This window comes from Durio zibethinus, chromosome 13 (assembly GCF_047325235.1).
Source record: "Durio zibethinus cultivar Kanyao isolate XHJ-2024 chromosome 13, ASM4732523v1, whole genome shotgun sequence".
In the NCBI taxonomy this organism is placed as follows: domain Eukaryota; kingdom Viridiplantae; phylum Streptophyta; class Magnoliopsida; order Malvales; family Malvaceae; genus Durio; species Durio zibethinus.
Window position 1 is genome coordinate 12174624 of NC_143174.1, and position 23771 is coordinate 12198394.

Here is a 23771-nt window from a genome sequence, read left to right on the forward strand (position 1 = left end):
AACTATAATTGAAAAAAAAAGTTACTGTAGCTACGATTGAAAAAAAATAATAAAAAATTTATGCTGAATGAACCTCACAGGAGTTGGCATTTAGATTCAACCTAGCCTAAGAAAATTCTAAAGGAATAAACCAAACATGATGTAAAATGTAAATTATAGTAGCCTGACTAAGTGAAAATAGAATTGAAATGAAAAGTAAGGAAACTAAAAACGTAAAGTTCAAATAAGCTAATAAAAACCAAAAACGAATCATAAATTTGAAAAGTTTGAAACTCAACAAGAAAATTAGATCTAAACTTCAACAAATTGGATGAACTTAAACTAGAAATTGTAAAAATAGTAACTAAACTAAGATTAAAACAAGATTGAAGAACAATTTAAGAAGCAAAAATGCAAGAACTAGCCAAAACACTTAAAACTATAAACAAGAATTCAAATATGGAAAAATAGAAATTTGCAAAAAGAAAATTAGATCTAAATTTTTACAAATTAAATGAACTTAAACTTAGCTAAAGTAATCTAAGTCTACAAGTTTACTACCAAAATCAACAAAGAAATAGCAAGAAACAATAAAAAAAATCAAGCTAAATAAAGTAGATAAAAAAATCCAATGCAAAAATAATAAAAACAGAGCAATTAACGAGAAATCATCCAAACAACATCTAAAAACATGAATTTAAATGCAACAAAATGAAAATTAACAAGTAAATACATGAATTATAGTGTTCAAAGTGTAGGAGTTGCAAACCAATCACCAAGATACAGAGAAGATCCTTGCTACTTTCACTTATGCAAAGTTTAACTCTACCATTAATGTTTAGCCTAAATTTTTGGAACTATACAGATCGAATTTGAAGCTAATTTTTTTCAAATTTAAAGATATATGAGTTGGGACTCTAAGAAAAAAATATTTGGTTTAAAACAAGCTAGATTTTATTAAGAACCAATTATAAACACTACAATGAGGTCAAAATCGTGAATTGAAAAATAAATTTGATATTCATGTGAAATTAATGAAAATTGAAAATGAAAATGTGAGAATCTAGAAATTTCATTGAGAATATCTGAAAGTACATTGAAAATTGATAGAAGAAAGTTAAATTTGCATAGAAAGTAAAAGAAAATTGGCTGTCGAACAGCCTTATTTGGAGAGCAAGAAATAAAAGTGCAAAGAAAAGTAAATGTAAAAAACTTAAAACTAAAATCTAAAAATCCATCTAATTCTCCTCCTTTGGTAGGATACCCCCCTCTATTTATAGGTAAATAGGAGGTGGTTTAACCCCTAAAATTTCAGCAACAATATCTAAGTATTGCCAGCCTTCTAGATCCTTCTTCTTTCCTTTCTTCATGGCTTTTACTTCTTTATTTGGCTCATTTAGCTCTCCTTACTTTCAAACTCTCTTCTCATGATCCTTTGTACTCCTAGAAGTCAAAATTATGAACAATAGGAAGCCTTCAAATGTTCAACTCAACAACTCCATTTAGTCTTCTTTGAATCACCAAGAGTGGCACCAACGTTGCATTTGGTCATATAAAGCTTGCTACAAGGCACACTTGCACTTTAGCAAATTCATTTTTGGTGCCTATTTTAACAACTTCCTTTTCATTTAGCTGCCAAATTTCAAGCCATTAAGTGAACAAATTTTACATTATAATCATTAGAACATTGTTGAAAAATTACAAATTCAAAGTTACCTACTAACTACATTAATGCAATTAATACCGTTTTACTATGTATAAAGATACTACAAAGGTGATAATGCACTAATGAGCTAAAAAAGATAATTCCAAATGAAAATTATGAGAAGTGAGACTTGAAATAAGGTTCCATGAAGTTCATGCTTAAAAAAATATAAAAAAAGGGTTAAAAGGAACTCCCCTAAATGGTAAGATAAAACAATCACACTAGTTATGGCCTTTTCCAACTTTTAGCACCATAAATCCTCCAATATGGTCCAAATATTGCAAAATTCTCATTTTCCATATTTTTACCTACACATGAGACAATTATGCATTTAGGAGTATTTTTACCAAAATTATCAAAATCAAGCTAAAAATCAAGAGAAATTGCACTAAAAATAAATAAGGAAATGCTAAAATTTTTGTGCAATTAGGCATTCAGATGCCCTGTTGAGCATTCGAATGCTTAAGTTTTGAAAATAAAAAACTCGATCCAAATTGATCCAAACAATAATGGCAACATGCATTTGAATGTTCCAAAATATTCACAACATCTTTTCACAACAAAACTACACACTTTTGTATATTTTTCCATATATTTCCAAACATATTCCAATAAAAACTTAAGAACTTGTTGAAATTTCAGTGTTTCAAAGGAAAATAACGAGACAACTAGGAATCAAACTGTTATGGCATGATACCAATGAAGGATATTATGAACATAATCATATATCAATAAATGCAAAAAACTTGATTTATAAAAGGACAACAAAAGTTACGAAAAATTATCGATTTGATTCATTGGTCTAGAACAGGATTATGCATTAGAAAATTATTCACTATCCATAACATAAATCCTTAAACATCAAAGCAAGAGATTCCTTTAAAAGTTTGGTTTTATCCTCTATTAAACACTCTCTTTCCTTTCTTGTAATGATTTTGCATCATTTTCTCACATGTAAAAATATGACGGTCTGCCATATATTGTCAACAAAGAAAAATGGTAGTAGCATATCTATTATATTTCCCATTATCCCTTTCTCAATGGCCAAATGCTATGATATATATAATTAATAAAAGGACATGACAATTATTCATGTCCATTTGAATTCAAATTTGAATAGACATAATTGCTCATAGCAAAAATTGTTACAAACACAAAACTACCTTTAGCAGTCAAGTTGGATTGTCGAATTCCATCCATATTTGGGCATCTGATTCCTACATTTACATTTTAGGATTTTTATTTTTTAAAACTATTGTGCTGCCTAACATTTCGTTGCAGTTTTTTACTCGTAAAACAATTAAAAGATATAATTTTTAGTTAATTAGGTGTTTTGTAATTAATCTATAAATTTCAATTATATCTTAGGTTTTGGTTAATTTGTTTATTTGAATTAAAACTTCCACCATTTCTCTTAAAGCAAAAGAATTCACATTCCTCTTTTGTTATTTTTTATTTTTGTTACATCGTTTAAGATATAATAATAGTTAGGCGAATTATTATGATTTGTTGGTAAAATACTGAATTTTTAATTTCAGTGGCTAATATTCAAATCCTGATAATTTCAAGTATTAAAAAAAAAATACTAGGTCAATTTGTGGTTGCTAAAGAGTCCCCAATGCTCTCATGTAATGCCTGGCCAAGAATCATGAGATAAAGTACAAATCATGCAACCAAAATAGAGATTATAATCTAAAATAAAAATGATAGAAAAAACTAGTCTCAAAATTCGGGGCATTGGTAGTTTAATAATAACCAATTTCAAGGTCAAACCTTAAATAGCCAATAAAACACCATCTATTAGCACCCATAAAATCAATATCTAATATACAACTATTATTGTCAATTTCAAACATTTTATTAAATCCATATCTCTCACTTGCAAAATAAAATAAAATAAAACTCAAATGAAAATGAAAATGCAAAAACTTATAATTAGTAATAGCATTTAAATATGAAATTAAGTATGCATAATTGAACACAAACACATTACAAAAGAGAGATAAAGAGAAAATTCACTGAAAGTGAGTTACCATCAAACCAAACTTAAGTTATCATCTAAAAATGGACAAGAAAGCCAACTGAAGCCCATTTTTACACTTGTAAAATAATTACAATACAAATAAAATTGAAGGTTTCTTTATTTTCTTGTAAAATTGAAAATATAATTTGAATTGATCAAATTATAAAATAAATTTTTATATGAAAACATGAAAAAAATAAAATTGAAAAAAGTAAATAATAAAAGAAAATTTACTAACCTTTTTATTATTTTTTTTACCTTTTCTTCCTATTTTTGAGTAACAATATGGATCTTTTTCACTTTTTAATCAAATTAAAATAAAATACATATTAAATAGGAGTATTGTTATTTATGATCAGATTTATTGATCAAGAATCAATATGTAGCAATACATCTAAAGTAAACATCACAGCAAAATGATTGAATTTATCCCCACGAATTCATCTCCTCACAACTTTCCTTTAATTAAGTATAAAACTAAAAATTACACCAATTAAATATTGTCAAATGTCTAACAAACAATCTTTTGAGGGATTGTTTTCAAGATACTATATAGAACTGTTCATTAATAATGTGATAACCTATGATAATGACAGTTTATACAGTTTATATACTATTAGTGACTTAAATATAAGGCTTTTATAAAATTATAATAGAGTTAATTACATTTTTGGTACCTAAACTTTAGAAAAATGTATAAATTAATGTCTAAAAAAATAAAATTTATAATTTATACCCTAATTTCGCTAACCATATCATCTTATAAATGTGATGTCTTACTAATATTATTAAGTTATGTGTTCATCATACATACTATCAATATTTTTCTGTTTTAATATAAATTAAAAATATATATTTTTACCTTAATCGTAAAAATTATTTAAGATCAATTAAATCATTTTTTGTTATGTCACATTCACAAGAAAAAATTAATAAAATATTTAATATTTTTATTTGACAAATAATATGCGCATAATAAGATTATACTAGTTAAATATCATATAAAAATATAATAAAATTATACTAATTAGATATCATATAAGTAAGTTAAATTAATAATATTAAAATTAAAATTAAAATGATATATTATTTAAAAGTTTAAAATATAAAATATAAAATATAGTTTTTTAAATACTAATTTATATATTTTCTCAAAGTTTAAATATAATTAACCCATTATAATAATATTATTCATTTTAAAATTATTCTTTTTTAAACATATTAAAAAAACCCGAAAATCCTTGAAAATAGATATTACGCGGGCATAAACCGATAATCCTTCCGTTGGAGTAATGCTACTTTATATTTGTTTACATCTTTCCATACGTGTCAAAATATTATTGGATATATGATTTTTTTCACAAAAGGAAAAAAAAGCAAAAATACCATCATCTCGCAGAAGATCAGGCCCGTAAGAAGGGTGAAAATAAATTTCCTAAATTGAAATTTCATTGGCACAAAACGATAATCCTTGCCTTCTGCTTATAAGCTCACTGTGTTGAAATAGCTTCTTCATTTTCAATAAAAAATGATGCGTTGAAGATCTAATTTCTCCAACCTCAGAAGAAAACTGCTTCACTTTCACAAACCGGCCTCTCGTCTCGAAGGATCTGATCGTTCGAGGTTCCTTTTCTCTCTCTCTCTCTCTCTCTCTCTCTCTCTCTCCAATTTTCCAAATCTATAGATTTACTTTCTACTTTTCTCGCCATTTGTTTTTCGCTTACTATTTTGGTTTCTTTTATCGGGTAGTCAAACGGAGGCATTTTTTTCTTTGTTTTCGAAGCTGGAATGGTTGGATTTAGGTTTTGGATTTTGTGTTCCCTATTGATATGATAAATTGATTGAATCCTTCATAGTAATAACTATTCGCTGCGAAGAGAAATCTGCTCTGTGGATTTTAATCTGATTTACCTTCTATGCTTTCTTTGTTTCGTCACGCTTTCTCAGTGATAGTGCATTTTGTTTATTAAATTCGTTATGTTTTGATTTTAATTTGAGAATTCATCATTAATGTTGGAATTAAAATGATGAAAGCAAACAGATCTTACCATTTTCTTACTCCGTGATTTTCTATTAATAATTAAGCTTATATCACCATGATTCTTTATTTAGATATATTTCAATTGTGGCATTAAGGTAGATTTGTCTGGAGTTGTAGATATGGTGCCCTTTTTTTTGTAAATTAGGAATGACCTAGTCATTCCTAATTATTTTGGAAGATGGTTGTTAGCTCTTCCCGTTTAGTATAAGGAAGCAATTAAAAAATCTATATGTGGTAGAGCTTTCATGTGAGAATCAAGCGGAAATTTTCTCTAAAGTCTGCATTAATAGGTGGCTGTTATTGTTTAGAAGAGTTGAGGAGCAATGTTCTATGAAAGATCAATCTGCAAATGCTATAGTAATGATATATTGTTATCCTAAAATATCCATGTGATAGTGCTAATTTGCAAGTGTACGGATCGTAACAAGTAATAATAGTGTGAATAAGATTCGTTCCCACAGAGATTGTAAAAGAGTGAACCGAGTACTGAAAATTGTATCAGGTTTAATTATATTCAAAAATCAAGACTTAAACAATTAACTAATATGCAATAACTAATTTAAATAATTAAAACCAAATTAAACTAGAAACAGAAACTAACTTAATGCAATAACTGAAATTTAACTTCTAGCACCCTAAAAACAGAATTGAAATAAGCAATAACAAAAAATAAACTTATACTGCGAATAACATGCAAAGCTAAGTAAATAACTAAAACCAAATTTAAAAGAATGCTTTATCAACTTCTTAAACTCTAAAAACAGCAATTAAATCCTAATCTAATATGCTTGAAACATAAACAAAGAAAAACTTAAATCGCAACTAACCAGATTATAATTAAGACAAATTAAACCTTAAAACATGCAAGAACTTAAACCCTAATCTAACAAACTTAAAACTTAAACTAAGAATGCTGAATTAAACTTAATAACCTGAAATTAAACAAAAACAGAACTTAAATAAAGTAAATTGCATAAACCAAAATTAAACTTAAAATAAAACAACAACTTAAAGATGAATAAATAGCAAGAACTGAAATCGAAAGAGCTTTAAACTTAAATTAAACCAAACAGAATTGATATTGCTTGAAAACCTAAATTAAAATTGCCAGAATGTAAAAACAGCTTTGAAGAAACTTAAGTAACTTGAAAACTAAAGGAAACTAAGCAAGAAAAATGAATGAAAAAGATTGTTGGTCTGTCAACCCAACCCCTAAGCTAAAGAAAACGTAAAAGAGCAAGAAAACAATAAAGAAAGCTAAATAAACTATAGGCTGTTCGGTCACCACAACCATCTTCTTCCTAATGCGTAAAACTAGTTATTTATACACAAAGAACCCTAAGCTAGGTGCGGCAGCCTTGGTCTTCTAATGTGGTAGACTTCTTGGTTTGTTTTAAGTGAACTTCTCGAATGGGAGAGATCTTCTTAAAGTGAATCTTGGTTGGATTGAAGTGGATCTCTTCAAAGAAAGTATCTAGACCAAATCTTGGCTTCTAGAAAGTGAGTAGTTGCTGCCTTGGCTTTTCTTGATGTGTTGCACTTCTTTAAGAGGAGAAGAGAACATAATTCAAACTTCTTTGGAGAGAAGGGATGGTTCGGTTTTAGCTTCTTGCATGCCTTCTAGAAATTCAGAAGTTGAATTGTCTTGAACTCCTTATTGCATGGTGCAATTTAAGCTTCTTTCTTGCAGACTTCTTGGATATTTATTCTTCAACTAGAACTCTTGAAAGACAAGTTTAATTTCTCTTTTAAATCTCTTATGCCGCACCCTTCATACAGCCTTTTAATCTGTCATGCAAAATCCTACTTTCAATAGGAATAATAGAACTCCAAGTCAACCTAGGAATTCCTCTTTTGATTAGGAATACCTTAGGGGCAGTTTAGACTTTCTCTTTCAAATCAGATTTTAAATCCCCAAGCCATGTCATTACACCAATAAGCATTCAATTCAACTCTCTTGATCAATGAGATTTAACTTGTTTTCATGTGATCCCACAATGATTCCATGCATGCACACCTATATAGAACGGCATGGACTTGCACTTAAATCTTGAAAATTCAAATCTGCCCCTTATGTAACGTAACTTGTATTTTCTTGATTCTTGCATGGATTTCACCCATTTAACTTTAAGATTCGGCACACTCTTGAACCTTAGGTGTTGCATATCCAATCTTGAACAAGAAGCAATCAAGATTTCTCCAAATGTATCAAGAACTTATCAAGATTGTTCAAGATTCTTCAACATTCACCAAGATTTATGAAGATTCAATCTTTTCTTCAAGATATCCTACACAAAGGCAAATTAAGTAATTTAGGAGTAAAATGTACATTATTTTACCAAGAACAATGCAAAATTCACTCATTTAAGAACTGAAAATAACTCTATTTTATAGAGTTATCAGCATGTGAGAGGGTATTGAGAGAGCGAATTATTTTGGAAGATGGTTGCTAGCTCAAGTAAATTAAATAGTCCAAGAAGAGATGAATTGGATTAACTCCAAATTCTTTTTCAAAATAAGAATTGAATAAATATAAATGTAAACTTAATAATTCAATAAATATATATGAAATCTACGAAGCGCGAACATGCGGCCACCCTTACATGGACATGCTGGCGACACGCCGTAATACGTATGGCACACACTGAGACATGGTAAAAAAAAAAAAAATCAAGTTGGACACAGTCTTGACATGGTCAAGACTTATTTTGACACGGGTCAAAAGCAAAAAACGACAAAAAATGGGTGGAGGTTATGGGATTTTTTGTAGATGTAGTCTTTTCTAGTTTTTTTTTTTTTTGGGAAATCTAGCTAGATAAGAAGAAAGAGGAGGGTGAGATGAATTTTTTTGATAATTTTTGAAGAATTTTTTACATTGGTTACCAGTCGTCAGCAGTGATGGTGATGGGGTGGCGGCAAGAAACTGCATAGTGGTGGGAGAAAGAAAAATAGAGAAGGAAGGAAGAGAGAAGAAGAAAGGAAGAAAAAGAAAGAAGGAAAAGAAAAAAGAGAAGAAAGAAGGAAGAAGGATAAAGAAGTGTGGGTCCCTTTTGTGGGAAGGCATGTTTTCATAGATCAAACATGAATTTTGGCCTTTTTTTTATGCGCCAAAAAGAAAATGTGATAAAAATGAACTGAGAAAAGTAATATGACTTGTAGCACTTTTTAGAAAGTTAAATACATTACTTTGAACAATATTTTTAATTTATCATTTTGAAATAATTATATATTTTATATGTATTTAAAAATGAACTCTTTTATCATATAATTAAAAATATTTTATATTATAAAATATTATTTTAAATTAAATTAAATTGAAAAAATAAAATACTAAAGATTGATATTTACATTTACATAAAAATTTTTTACATAAAAAATATATTCAAATTTTTTTATTATCGTGTCTTGCTGTACCTATGTCGTCATTCTTTAGAAATTGCCTGTCACTGTGTTCGTGTCGTATCATACCTGCATTGTGTGCTCATGTTGTGTCATACCTGCATTGCATGCCTGTGTCCGTGCTTCCTAGTATGAAATTTAAGCACAATTAACTTGAAATTAAATAGAAAATAAAGAATATAGAATTAAAACATAATGATTTATAGAGGTTCAATTCTTCTTCAAAGCACCTATATCTTCTCTCTCGGCTTCCTCTTGTTGAGAAATCCTATCAACTATCTTTAAATCCTTACAAGTTACTTTTTGTGGATTTAGGTATAACCTTTCCAATCCCTATCTTTCAAGGATTAGGTAGCAAGCTCTAAGCCCCTTATTATTTCTACCCAAATCCTATACAATTCACTTGAAGGTCTTACTCCCTTGACTGACAAATCCCTTTTGTAAACTAGTCTTTTGCAAACTAATAGAAACCTATAATAGGTAAATGTTTGCTAAGTTTAGGTGCAATATTAAAGAGATAATACAATGAAAAAATCACAAATTGATACAAAGAATAAGGTTTGAAGCTTAAGACACTCATGAAATGTAGAATATCAACTTTCAAATCTTTGTAATGGCTTCTCTTGCTCTCGGAAGGTGTTGGATGCTTTCTTTTATAATGAATATCATTTGTAGCAATTATGGATGATTGGGAGTGAGAAATAGCCTTTGTAGCCTTTAATTTCAAGTTGATTTAAAATTGATCTGCACTAGAGGATCGATCCTTTGCTTTAGAGGATCAATATTTTTGCTTCAAAATTAAAAAATTTGAACGTTAGAGACCAAGGAATTGATCTTTTCAATGAGGGGGTTAATACTTTCAATTTTCAAAATCGAAGGGAGCATTTTATTTTACAAAGTATTGATCTTTGAGCATGCTAACTCATATGTGGATCTTGGTAGTTATAAAATTGACAGAAAGAGCACTTTCAATCTATGTCAATTTTTAGGGAATATGCTCATATCCTGTTTTTCAAAAAACAAAATAGTGTTGCTTACTCTAAAATTGAGGCAGAGAATGTAGCCACAAGTAGTTGTTGTACCCAAGTATTGTAGATTAAACAACAAATGGAGGATTTTGGAATTACCATGGATAATATTCCTATAAAATGTGATAATACTAATGCTATAAATCTTACCAAAAAATCACATTCAACATTCAAGGACTAAACATATAGAGATAAGGCATCACTTTATTAGAGATCATGTTCAAAAAGGAGATATTATTCTTGAATATATTTATACCTTACATCAATTGTAAGATACTTTCACCAAGCCAATTCGTAGAGATAAATTTTGTACCTTTAAAGGTGAGTTTGGTTTGATGAATGCACCTTGAATGCTTTGAATGTCTATTTCTTGCTTACTTTGGTGCTTTTATTTATTTAAGTTTGATGGTTATTGAATATGTTTATGAACTTGTTCTGATTTTTTTTTTTTTTTAAATATTGAATATTTTGTTTGATACCTCAAGTTAAGCTTAGGCACTATTCGATGCACATATTGGGCTCAAACTAGTGAAAATTTTATATATATATATATATACATATATATATATGTCTATATATATTAGTTCTTGTCATGTCTTTTGGTGCTTATACATTTGTTTGAAGTTGTAACATTGCATAACCCATCTTCAAATTTGCATAACTCATGAAAATAACATTTTTTTTAAAAGTCATGAAACATTTGGATAAAAATGTTTATCTCAGATTTTTGCTTTTATGAGTCACAAATGATGCTTTTAACATGATCACAATTTCAATTTTGATTAAAAAATCAAGTTTTTAAGGTCCTTTTTTGCTACAACAGCACAAAGGATCGATCCCTTATGCATATATCTGCAAAAATAAAATGGAAATCCAGTGGAGAATTGATCCCATTTGAATGCAGGATCTATCCTTCTTGAATAGAGGATTGATCCGCAACCCCTAGGTTGTAACTCAGAATCACAAATTTCAAAATAAAACTTCATTTTTTTTCTTCTCCTTCTTCCTCTTCCTAACCTGACTCACCTCCCCAAATTCACGAAATCTGCAAACCCTAACCCCAATCCCACCATTTCCCTTTCAAATTTCTCATTTTCCACTGATTTCTCATCCATCAAAAAGCCCTTTCACCACCTCAATCTCAACAACTGGTTCACCTAACCCTTACCACTGACCAAACTCAATTGGCTTTCCTTGAGTGATGAAATATGTTTTCCTTGAGCTTTTAACTTCTAATTGGCACAAAATGGTGTATAATTGTGCAATGCTTGAGAACTATAGCTTTAGTGTCACATTTGAATTACTTGAAATTAAATATGATATATGATCTTTAGCTTAAGTTACATTGAATGATTAATTTGTTTTTATTGAATACTTCTTTCTTGAAATTGAAATTTTTTGCTTAATGAACAAATTTTCTTTTGTTTATAATGACTTTGAAGTATAAAAATTATAATTTAACAATGTCCATAGAGTAGATTTATCATTTCAATTTTTCCAAACTTAAGAAATTTAAAGTTATCATTAAATCTGTGTACAAAATGGTTCCTATTGTAAGACTTTTTGAATGATTTGTGTAAGCTATGTTAAAATTGTCATGTTATAGATGCATATTTTATGCTGAGAAGCTATGTTAAAATTTCCATGTCATAGATGCCTATTTTATGCTGAGATGGCTTTATTCTAGTCCCATCTTTGAGAATTATCATTAGCATTATACTTTATTTTTTGTTGATTATTTGAAAATTTTATGTTCCTCTATTTGCTAGAAAACTAGCAAGAAATGGAGAAGTCCTGTACTCTTCTTATTCACTTTGACAAAGGAACACCTGCAATTGCCAATGAGATTAAGGAAGCGCTTGAAGGAAATGATGTTCCTGCAAAGATTGATGCCATGAAGAAAGCAATTATGCTTTTGTTGAATGGTGAAACCCTCATCCAGCTTTTTATCACCATTGTTAGATATGTTTTGCCTTCGGAGGATCACACTGTCCAAAAACTGTTGCTTCTATACTTGGAGATAATCGAGAAAACTGATGCAAATGGGAGGGTGTTACCTGAAATGATCTTGATATGCCAAAATTTGAGGAACAATCTTCAACATCCAAATGAATATATTCGTGGTGTAACCTTGAGGTTTCTCTGTCGCTTGAATGAGACGGAGATTATTGAGCCCCTAATCCCTTCAGTTTTGCAAAATCTGGAGCATCGGCATCCATTTATTCGGAGGAATGCTATATTAGCTGTCATGTCCATATATAAACTTCCACAAGGTGAGCAGCTCTTGGTTGATGCACCTGATATGATTGAGAAGGTCCTTTCTACAGAGCAGGATCCATCTGCCAAGCGAAATGCATTTCTTATGCTCTTTACTTGCGCACAAGATCGAGCCATTAATTACCTTCTGACCCATGTTGATAGGGTTTCTGAATGGGGTGAATTGCTTCAGATGGTTGTGTTGGAGCTGATTCATAAGGTTTGCAGAACAAACCGTGGGGAGAAAGGGAAGTATATCAAGATTATTATATCTTTATTAAATGCCCCATCAACTGCAGTTATTTATGAGTGTGCTGGCACCCTTGTTTCTCTGTCATCTGCTCCCACTGCTATTAGGGCTGCTGCCAACACTTACTGTCAGCTTCTTCTTTCACAAAGTGACAACAATGTGAAGCTTATTGTGCTAGATCGGCTGAATGAGCTCAAGTCTTCTCATAGAGATATTATGGTTGATTTAATCATGGATGTGCTTAGGGCACTTTCGAGTCCAAATCTTGACATCCGGAAGAAGACACTCGATATTGTTCTTGAGTTGATAACTCCCCAAAATATCAATGAGGTTGTTCTTATGTTGAAGAAGGAAGTTGTGAAGACTCAAAGTGGAGAGCTTGAGAAGAATGGAGAATACAGACAAATGCTTATTCAAGCTATTCATTCCTGTGCAATCAAGTTCCCAGAAGTTGCAAGCATAATTTTGCATCTGCTGATGGATTTCTTGGGAGACAGTAATGTTGCTTCAGCTATTGATGTCGTGGTTTTTGTTCGGGAAATAATTGAAACCAATCCTAAACTTAGGGTATCCATTATAACGAGGCTGTTGGACACATTCTATCAGATCCGAGCTGCACGGGTTTGCTTCTGTGCCCTTTGGATTATTGGAGAATATTGCCTTTCACTGTCTGAAGTTGAGAGTGGCTTAGCAACCATCAAGCAGTGTCTTGGAGAGCTACCTTTCTACTCTGTTTCTGAGGAAGGAGAAGCTACTGATGCTTCAAAGAAAACTCCACAAGCTAACTCCATTACTGTCTCTTCAAGGAGACCAGCTATTCTTGCTGATGGTACTTATGCAACCCAGAGTGCTGCCTCCGAAACTGCTTTCTCCCCTCCTACCATCGTTCAGGGATCATTGGCTTGTGGGAATCTCAGATCTCTTCTCCTCTCTGGCGATTTTTTCCTCGGGGCAGTTGTTGCTTGCACATTGACTAAACTTGTTCTGAGATTAGAAGAGGTGCAGCCATCAAAAATTGAAGTTAACAAAGCAACCACACGGACATTGCTGATCATGGTCTCTATGCTGCAATTAGGACAATCTCCTGTTCTTCCACACCCAATTGATAATGATTCTTATGATAGGATTGTTCTGTGCATGAGATTGTTGTGCAATACTGGTGATGAGATGAGGAAAATATGGTTGCAGTCTTGCCATCAGAGTTTTGTTAAAATGCTTTCAGAGAAACAGTTGCAAGAAACTGAGGAATTAAAGGCAAAGGCTCAAGTTTCTAATGCACAACCAGATGACCTTATTGACTTCTACCATTTAAAGAGTCGGAAGGTGAGAACTTTTTTATGGTCACTATTTTATGTGCACAAGTTAACATCTTTGGTTTGTGCCAAGATGATCGTGCCCATATCTAATGTGTAAGCATTTTTATATTCTGTTCAAGCACATGCATTTCGTTTTGTTTTAATAGAATTATGTGCTTTATCTCCCTGGTTCACCTTCTTGGTTTGCAGATCTTTTGGTTATTGACTCATAATTTTGGTTCTTTCTTGGATTTTGTCATGAATTTATGTACATGTATCTAAAATTTTCTGTTTTTAACTTCCAGGGAATGAGCCAGCTGGAATTGGAGGATGAGGTTCAAGATGATTTGAAACGTGCAACTGGAGAGTTTGTCAATGATGCAGATGATGCAAATAAGCTTAATCACATTCTTCAACTAACTGGATTTAGTGACCCAGTATATGCTGAAGCATATGTCACTGTCCATCACTATGATATTGTTCTTGATGTCATGGTTATCAATCGAACCAAGGAAACTCTTCAGAATTTGTGCTTAGAGTTGGCAACTATGGGTGATCTGAAACTCGTGGAGCATCCACAAAACTATAACCTAGGTCCTGAGTCTAGCAAGCAAATAAAGGCCAACATCAAGGTGTCTTCAACTGAGACTGGTGTCATATTTGGAAACATTGTTTATGAGACTTCAAATGTGCTTGAAAGAACTGTTGTTGTTCTTAATGACATTCATATTGATATCATGGACTATATTTCTCCTGCCGTTTGTACTGATGCTGCATTCAGAACTATGTGGGCAGAATTTGAGTGGGAAAACAAGGTATCTCTTGCACTATTTCCATTATTATTTTTTCCAACTTGCATTCTCAGCCTCCCTGTTTCCTTTAGTTAGTTAGCCCAACATTGATGCCTTAGTATGCTTCAAATACAATATGTTCAGTATGCTAATTGGAATACAATTATATGTTAGCTCAATTTTATAAGTTGCTCACGTCCATTTGCATAGTATTTGATTACCCTCTTTGTTATTCCCGTCACTGCTAATAAAGTTCACTCCCTAATTTGTAAGCTTCCCCTTGGACTGAGCTAACCATTCTTATCCCCTTGATGTTTCAATTTTAATTTTCATTGTTGTTTTTGTGATTCAGGTTGCTGTTAACACTGTAATTAAAGATGAGAAGAAATTCCTTGACCATGTTATCAAGTCAACCAACATGAAATGTCTCACTGCACCGTAAGTTTACCTTATTCAGAAATATATATATATATAGAGAGAGAGACAGAGAGACAGAGAGAGGGATTTAAAAATAAACTGATCAGTTTTTGGTTTCTGCATAACGTACTGTAGGTTGCACATTGTTAATACTACAGCATGCTATACATATATATGTCACTTTGTTTTGAAACAACTTAATGAAGCTATCATGCTCGATATGTAGTATAACAACATAACATTATGTTGGTTTTCAGAATAGATCTGTTTATGGTTTTGTGACTCAAAATAACCTTTCCTTAGACGTTGCTGTAAAACACGGTTGTAAATCTCTTATGTGAACTTATAAATCATCTGCATTGTTATTAATTCATTCTTGTCCTTCCCTTTTGCTGGCTGGTTTGTGTTTCAGATCTGCACTAGATGGTGAATGTGGATTCCTGGCAGCAAACTTGTATGCAAAAAGCGTGTTTGGGGAGGATGCCTTGGTAAATGTGAGCATTGAGAAACAAGCAGATGGGAAGCTTAGTGGGTACATCAGGATAAGGAGCAAGACCCAGGGGATTGCCCTTAGTCTTGGGGCTAAGATCACTCTAAAACAAAAGGGAGGCAGTTGATTTGCAGTATTTCAACATCATTTGTTTCATCAATACTGGTAATCATTCTTGTTTTGGCTTGTCAGTTGCTACCTCAAATCTCCACTGAAATTTAAAATATAGAAATTTTGTTATTCTGTTCAAAAAAGCATGTATTTAGCTCACATTTTAAAAGATGGCCGCCTTCATTTTTGATGTGTTCTCTGTATCTAGGGGTAGTACCTGTAACGATAGTTGACATTGTTGTATTTGGAGTTGCACATTTCCACAGTAATAGGGTCATTGAACAATGGTTAAAAAACTGCTTTTTGAAGATGCTAGAACAGGATTTTTTTTTTTTTTTAATTTTTTGCGATGATTCTTTGAAATAGTATTGAATTGAGGGCTTCTTTCAGTACCATTGCTTCATAATAAGTAATCCTTATTTTTGTGTATATTTATTCTGCGGTTTCTGCTCGTCATGCTATTTTGGTTCTCTTTTTGCTTGCTGCTTTTGCCTGTTTATCTGTGTTCTCAGTTCTGCCTTCTCTGCCCCATATTGTGCTTTGGTGAGACAGATAAATTTCTTTCATGTTCAAACTTGGAACCAGAAAGTAAAAGCATTCAAGTATAACCGAGCACGGTTAAAAACCTTGCCTACTGCAAGATGAATTATGAGGAACTACGCTCATATTTATTTCTGTACGGTAAACTCTGTAGTCGGCAACCATACTTGGTTTTATGCCTTGTTATAAGAGCATAAAACTCAAAAGCTAGATGTGAAAACAAGGATTACTCTTTGTTTCATCAGAAAAGCACGACTTTTTTGAGTCTTTGAACTCTGCACAGATTGCAGGCTGAGTGAATTTGCCTTTGAGTCTCGTATTTTATATGGGCGGAACAATAAATCTTGCGCAAGTCTTTTGCGATGTTCCAGAAATCTTAAATGGACAAAACAAGCCAAGCTATGTTTAGAGCTGCAATGTGTCGTTTCAATGCTGTATATAAAAAAATTCAACTCAGAATCATGGTGCGCAAAAAAAAAAAAAATAGTTTCAACAGATTGAAGAGACCCATATTGATTAGGTTAAACTATGCAAATAGCTCTTGTGCTTATATGAAATTTGAACTTTAATTCTTATATAATAATATGTAGAAATTAGACTTTCATACTAAATTAAATAATACTGATTCAATTGATAATAGTATTGTTTGATCTTCGTTAAATTAGTTGATGTAGCCATTGATTATGTTGATATGGCATTGACTCTAATAATGTGGTATTGACATGATAATTAGGATTAATGAAATTAATTGTTAAATTATACAAATGATTTTTATATTCAATTGAAATTTGAAATTTGGTACTTATATTCATACAGAATTTGAAATTTAGTTCTTATAGTCGTATGAAATTTAAAATTTAATCTTTATAATTACTTGAAATTTAAAATTTAGTTTTTCTAATACAAAAGTTTTTTTGAATTTTTAGAAAATTTTTAATTTTTTAAAACATTAAATTTTAAAAATTGTAAAAATATCATTTCATAATATTTTATTATACTATTAAAAAATTTATCACAATATTTAGTCACAATTTTCATATATTGTCATTAAATCTATCATAATTTTGTCACCTATGTGAAATATTATTACTAGTTCTGTCATTATTTTTTATTACATTCTATCATAAAATATAAAATATGTTACTAATTTGGTTACATTTTATATTGTGGTCATATAATAAAAACTTAAACCAATCTAATAAAAATCTATCATAAATTTGTTAATATATTATACAAATTTGTCACTATTTAATTTTAATAAAGTTACTAGTTTTAATTAATTTATCTAATGAATTAGAATTTTAATTAGATCTCACAAGATTAAATTGTCCATAAAGTAATGTTTTTATTTCTTTAAATTAAAACTTATTTAAATGATTTTTTATAATCAAATATAGATTCAAGATTCCAAATGTATTAAAGTAATTTGCAAAACTTAATGTGCATTGGTTTTAAAATTAATCTTATTATTTAATTTAACATAATTATTTGAATAAAGTTTTTTGTGAAGATTAAAAAATTAAAAAAATCTCATTATGATACACTATATTGATGTTTCAGTTTATTAAATAAATTATTTTCTCTTTTCATTTTGTTAAGATTCAAAATTTGTCCTTCAAATGAATAAGAACTCGTATCTCGTAAGAATTTGGGTTCGAATTTATTATTTTGTTTGGTTGAACAGAATGATCATTTCATTCATTATCTATTTTGGATTCATTACAAATGCAACTCTATTTAGTAGTTTGGTTCATTATAAATTTTATTATATGATATATTTATACTAATTAAAATAATATTAATTTTGATATATTAATTTAAATTATTAATATTATAATTGATTAATGTAAATGTTAATAACAATAATTATTATTAATATGATATTAGTAATAATTAATTATATACATAATAAAAGCTAATATATTAAAGGAACTAAAATATTTTTAAAATTTAATATTTTTTAAAAAATAAAAAATAAAATATTTTTTATATTAGACGGATTAAATTTTAAATTTTATGTTAGTATAGAGATTAAATTTTAAACTTCGTGAGTACAGAGATTAAATTTCGAAATTTGTATAAGTACAGAGATCATTTACATAATTTAACAATTTATTTCATCAATTCCAATTATCATGTCAATAAGTTAATGCTAAATCAACATGATCAATGGTCATGTCAATTAATTTAGTAGAGATCAAGTAACATTATTATCAATTAGATCAATGTAAATAAATTAAATTAGTATAAAGATCTAATTCTACAAATTATTATATAGAGATTAAAATTAAAATTTTATATAAATACAAAAACTAATTGCATAATTTGACCCATTGATTAAAACTATTATGGATTAGAAGAATCAAATATTAACTTACTAAGTTTCAACTTTTTGAAGAACAATGGCACTATGGACTTGGGGTATGGTTATGTAGCCAGGCAAGTTGGAACTTTTTCAGGTTGTTCAATCCACAGTTTATGAGCAATACCATCAGCTGTCAGCTCTTAGGAGAATTTCAATATTTGGGTTTCTCCCTTCACCTCAAGGGCAACTTACACGTTCTAAAAAACAAAACTGTGGTAAGAACATTTAGCCTAGGATATTACTTCAGCCAGTCAGACCAGCTTGTAAGTGGCAAGCACTAATCAAGACTCGATTAAAAGACCAAATCAAGGAACAATTATAGGACCTTACACAAATCCAGACATTGGGGGTAAAAAGTTTACAATTAACACCACGTGATAGTCGTTATCATGCTACATGAGATGTTGTCATATATTAGATTATTACGACCGTAGTCAAATTAATTACCTAAAAATATAATGGTGCGTGACGATTACAAAGGGAAAAGTTGAAGCGATGAATTGGCATAAACATTAAAACCAAGCTTTACTCATTCATTTTGTTCATTTAATTATCTTTAAAAAATGATATTTAATAATTTTAGAATTTAAATTTCAATATCTGTTATCTTTTTTATTATTTCAGACTATGACATCTTTTATAAAAAAATATATATAAACATAAATTAGTAAAAAAATTATGTTAAACTTTAAATAATAATGCTTGTGTGAATGTAAGAGAGGTAAGAACAAAAACACAAAAAAATTGTGATTCGGCCATGGTAATCTACATTGTAAGAGAATGTCCTAAAAGATTATATTGTTAATATTTTTGTTTATCTGAAAGAGTACATAAAATCCCTATTTATATATATAAATGACTCACTATTTAAAAAAATAATATCGTTAAGACATCATAATTTTACGTTTGACTAGATCATTATAGAATATTACTTAACACCCCCTGAAACTCAAGATGGAATTATAAATGTCAAGTTGAGTTTGTTGACTAAGTCTTGAAAACGACCGACCAAGAAATTTTCTTTGACAAACAAGTAGTAGATTTAGATAAGTCATGCCAAAACACGTGACAAATGATAGATTCAGAAATACCGTGACAAAACATGTGGCAAGTAACAGATTCAGAAATGCTATCATGAAACACGTAGCAAATAACAGATTCAAAGATAGTAAAACAAGTTCCTAACTAGGGTTTTAGATAGAAATTAAGCCGAAAAGCACACGAAACAGGAGCTGCTGGCATTTTTATTTGTGTAAGACTAAAGATAAAATAAGAATAAGTTTCGAAATAGCGTTTTAGACAAAAACAAAACAGGAAATCCCTAAGAAGGGTTTTAAACAAAAAAGAAATAAAGAGGCCTACGAAATAATCTAGCTATGATATCATATTAAATTTTAAATAATAATATTTGTGTGAATGCAAGTAAGAGAATACACAAGAAGAACAATAACATAAAAATATGGTTTCACTACGGTGGCCCACATCACAGGAGAATGACCCAAAAGATTACATTATTAATAACCTTATTCACATGAAAGAGTACATAAAACTTGTATTTATAAAAGGATGACTCCCACTAATTAAGAAAAATATTTCATACGATAATATAATATCATAATTTTAGATGTTATTAATATTACATTTGACTAGAATATAATAGACTGTTACTTTAATAGTTTAATTAACAATACAAACGCCAATTAATGATTACTTTCAACTGCAAACTTGTGTGCAGGCTCTCAATTATGGTAATGGTAATAAACTAACCAAAAACTAATCTGTTATGGTAGAACGAAGAGTCACGCCTTTGTTTAATTCCAAACGTGGTAAGGTGTTTTACTTACTGCTACTCAAAAACAACGGTGTAAAATCCGAAATCATTGTCTTCCATCAAACATCCCTTGTTGGATAGTTTTATGGGACAAAATGAATGGATCTCTCTTCAGCTATGATGCTTAAAAGGACTAATTCAGTCATTTTTGGGTGGCGAACCTCCCAAGCAAAGAAAGATTTAGTACAAACCTAGTAGGAGAACCAAAAAAAATAAAGAGTGTCGTAATGAGGCTGCCTCCAATTGCCATAATCATACAAGAGTAGTAGAGCACAGAACGGGAAGAGAGATTACACTTTGACCAAAATGTTGAAGCTTTAATTTCATCTTTTTACTTAATTTCCAATTATTTCTAGTCTTCCGTACATCAATTTAGCAGATAATGTCGTCCTCAGTTCCTTAGTCTACTTAGCTTAATGATTAAGGAGCTCTTAGGAAGATACAAAAATATTAATTTCAAATCAAGACCCTTTCTCTCTTCTTCTATTGGGTATGCCCATTTTATGTATCAAAAATAAAAAAGTCGTACACTTAAAAAGGAAAAGCCTCAATCCATAACAAAACAAATTCATTCATCGGGGAAAAAAAAAGACAAAAATTTGCTTACCCTGTGCATAGAGCCTACATTTTTGGGGCTGCAACACTGGAGACTCAACGTCTATGATTTGTGAATCTCTCTCTTAAAAACCATTAGCCACTTACTATAATTTTAGTCCAGTCCAGTACTAGTCCAAGCTTAAGAATGCAGCAAGATCTTAGATCCGCATCAAATATCTACACTGCAAGTAACTTTTTTTTCATTGCTTTGTTTCAAACATTATTCATCGGGGGCAAGTTTTCCATTTTGGAATATTCTGAGTGGCCAAAAGGAATAATGTCGAGTCTATCTTCAATTACAACCCATGAAAGTGCAAAATGTCAATGTCTCCTTTTTCTCTATTTGGATTCTCTTCTTATCAAACAGACAAACCCACTTGGAATGGAATACATACATACATACATATATATATATATATATATATATATATGAAAGCTGTATCTCTCTTTTTTCACCATCAGTACAGAGATCTAAATTCAAAACTCTTCGGCAATGCCCAACTTTAGTAATTGTTTCATTTCGTCTAGAAAAGATTATTAGTACATGCATGTAAATACAATGGTCGATTTAGAATTTTTTTAAAAATTTTTTTAAGACATCAATTTATAATATATATAAAAAAACTGTTGATGTATTTATCAATTATTGATTACAAAAAATATTCATTACAAATTTTGAAATGTTTTGAAATAATTTTCTTTTAAATATTTTTATATTTTTATTTATTGCGATATGTTTAGAAGCACTTGGCCTCATTCATCACCACAATCCCAATTCTCAATATCATGTATATACACTTAAAAGAAAAAAAAAGGTTAAAAATAAAATTTTGAAGAAAGAATTTCGATATGCGTTTCGAGATATATATATATATATATATATATATATATATATATATAAAGCATGCATGTGATATTGAGCTAAGCATTTACGACACAAGCGGATTTACCTTGTGACTTAGGATGTTCATGATATTTTAAAATAAAAAAATTTTATTGAATATCTTAAAATTTTCTTGTGGATGATTCTTCGAAACGCCACTGGGCCTAACCTAAATGTCCCGTCACCAAACCTGTTTTGCCCTTTTTATTTATTTATACAGATTAAAGATCTATAAATAAATAAATAAAAAGGATATTTCTAGTAACATCATACATTTAATACATTTAACATCATCATTATTGTTAGTATTATTTTTCTAAATACCAAATGGTCTAATTCACCCGACAACTGAAATGTCAATATCTTCCCCATACTACAACCTATGGCCCCCGAAAACCAAGGACCGAATAGTCTTTAAACCGAAGAAGAAGTTGTAATAAAAGAAAATATAGAAACACACATCTTATATGCACACATAATTGACATATCCATTGACTATATCTACCCATAACTATAAACAAAAATTTATATGTGTATATTTATGCATGTATTTATAGACATTCTAATTTGTCTGATTAAATAAAATAAGAAAAACAAGAAAGAAAATCAAGTGATTAAGTTTATATGAAACTGTTTGTTTGGGGTGTAAAGTTTGAGTTGAATCTAAAATTTGAAGGAAAAATTAAAAAAAAAATCGAAATTCTATTTGATATAGAGTTTTCTTCATTTGAACCCTATAAATATAAATTCAAATCAACCAAGTAATACATAAAGAAAAATACAAAAGCAGTTAGAGAGTATAAAAATTTATACAGATTTTTTAGAAAATCTGCACATTTTTTCTTTTTGGCAATTTTTGAAACTTTCAGTTTCCGGTGAAATTTTTCAACGATCTTTGAAGATTCTGACGAGTTTCCAATGAAATTCTCAGTTTCAGCAAGATTCCTAATTTCCAGCATCAGATTCCTGGAAATTGACGAACGTCCGACAAATCAACCCAAATTCTAGTGAGATTTTTCAAAATCCGATGAAGATTCAACTGAAATTCATATGAGTTTTAAAGAGATAACATAGAAAAAAAAAAAGGAGAGAAAAGGAGAAGAAGAAATCTGAGGAAAAAGAGGATTTTTACCCTTTTATACCCCCACCGAAATGATGTCATTTTGGCTTTTAATTCAGCCTAAGATCCGCTTATTTTCCTTTAGGTTAATCCAACTTGAACGCTGATCCGTTTTGCTATCGATGTCCCAGTCCTTGGCTCGAACCGAACCATTCTAGCATCTATCCCTCTCTGCAACCAAGTCGCACATTCTAGGCGTCGAACCAAGCTGATTCCTATTTTGGTTTTTATTTTATTTTATTTTATTTTATTTATTTATTTATTTATTTATTTTGTTTGTTTATTTATTTTTTAAATATTTTTACATGATTAAATTTTATAAAAAAAAATAAAAAATAAAACACTAATAATTTTTTTAAGAAATAAATAATAATTATCCAATGATAGAATTTTTAGAAATTATAAAAGTTTAATTTCTATAAAATTTTTAGGTGAGAAATTTTTAAAAATTTGATCCAAATGGAGGAGAATTTAGATAAAGTTTTAATAATCATAATTAATATTTATTTTTAATTTTTTAAAAAAAATAAAAAATTTTAACAGAAATTATGAAATTAAATATTAATTACTCAATGATGAGATTCTTAGAAATTTCAAATGTCATATTTTCTAAAAATTCTCTAGGTGATGAATTTATCTAAATTTATCCC

General features: G+C 29.8%; 1 protein-coding gene and 1 long non-coding RNA gene across 3 annotated transcripts; one reads left to right on the forward strand and one right to left on the reverse strand.

Moving 5' to 3' along the window:
- Positions 1-5221: 5221 nt before the first annotated feature.
- LOC111302832 (coatomer subunit beta-1-like) lies at positions 5222-16607 on the forward strand. 2 transcript variants are annotated; one of them, XM_022898689.2, is made up of 6 exons: positions 5222-5330; positions 11945-14004; positions 14282-14791; positions 15120-15205; positions 15597-15839; positions 16338-16607. In XM_022898689.2, the coding sequence occupies exons 2-5, from the start codon at positions 11959-11961 to the stop codon at positions 15799-15801; spliced, it is 2847 nt and encodes a 948-aa protein (XP_022754424.2). In that variant the 5' UTR covers positions 5222-5330; positions 11945-11958; the 3' UTR covers positions 15802-15839; positions 16338-16607. The 2 variants fall into 2 exon arrangements, with proteins under 2 accessions (XP_022754424.2, XP_022754422.2); XM_022898687.2 differs by lacking the exon at positions 16338-16607 and having other exon boundaries at positions 15597-16214.
- Positions 16608-16617: 10 nt separating this feature from the next.
- On the reverse strand, positions 16618-21373 carry LOC149515350 (uncharacterized). Its single transcript, XR_016326470.1, has 3 exons — positions 21129-21373; positions 18704-18887; positions 16618-16757 (listed from the first exon to the last, which is right to left on the reverse strand). It is a non-coding gene; the product is annotated as an uncharacterized LOC149515350 (long non-coding RNA).
- Between the last annotated feature and the right edge of the window lie 2398 nt (positions 21374-23771).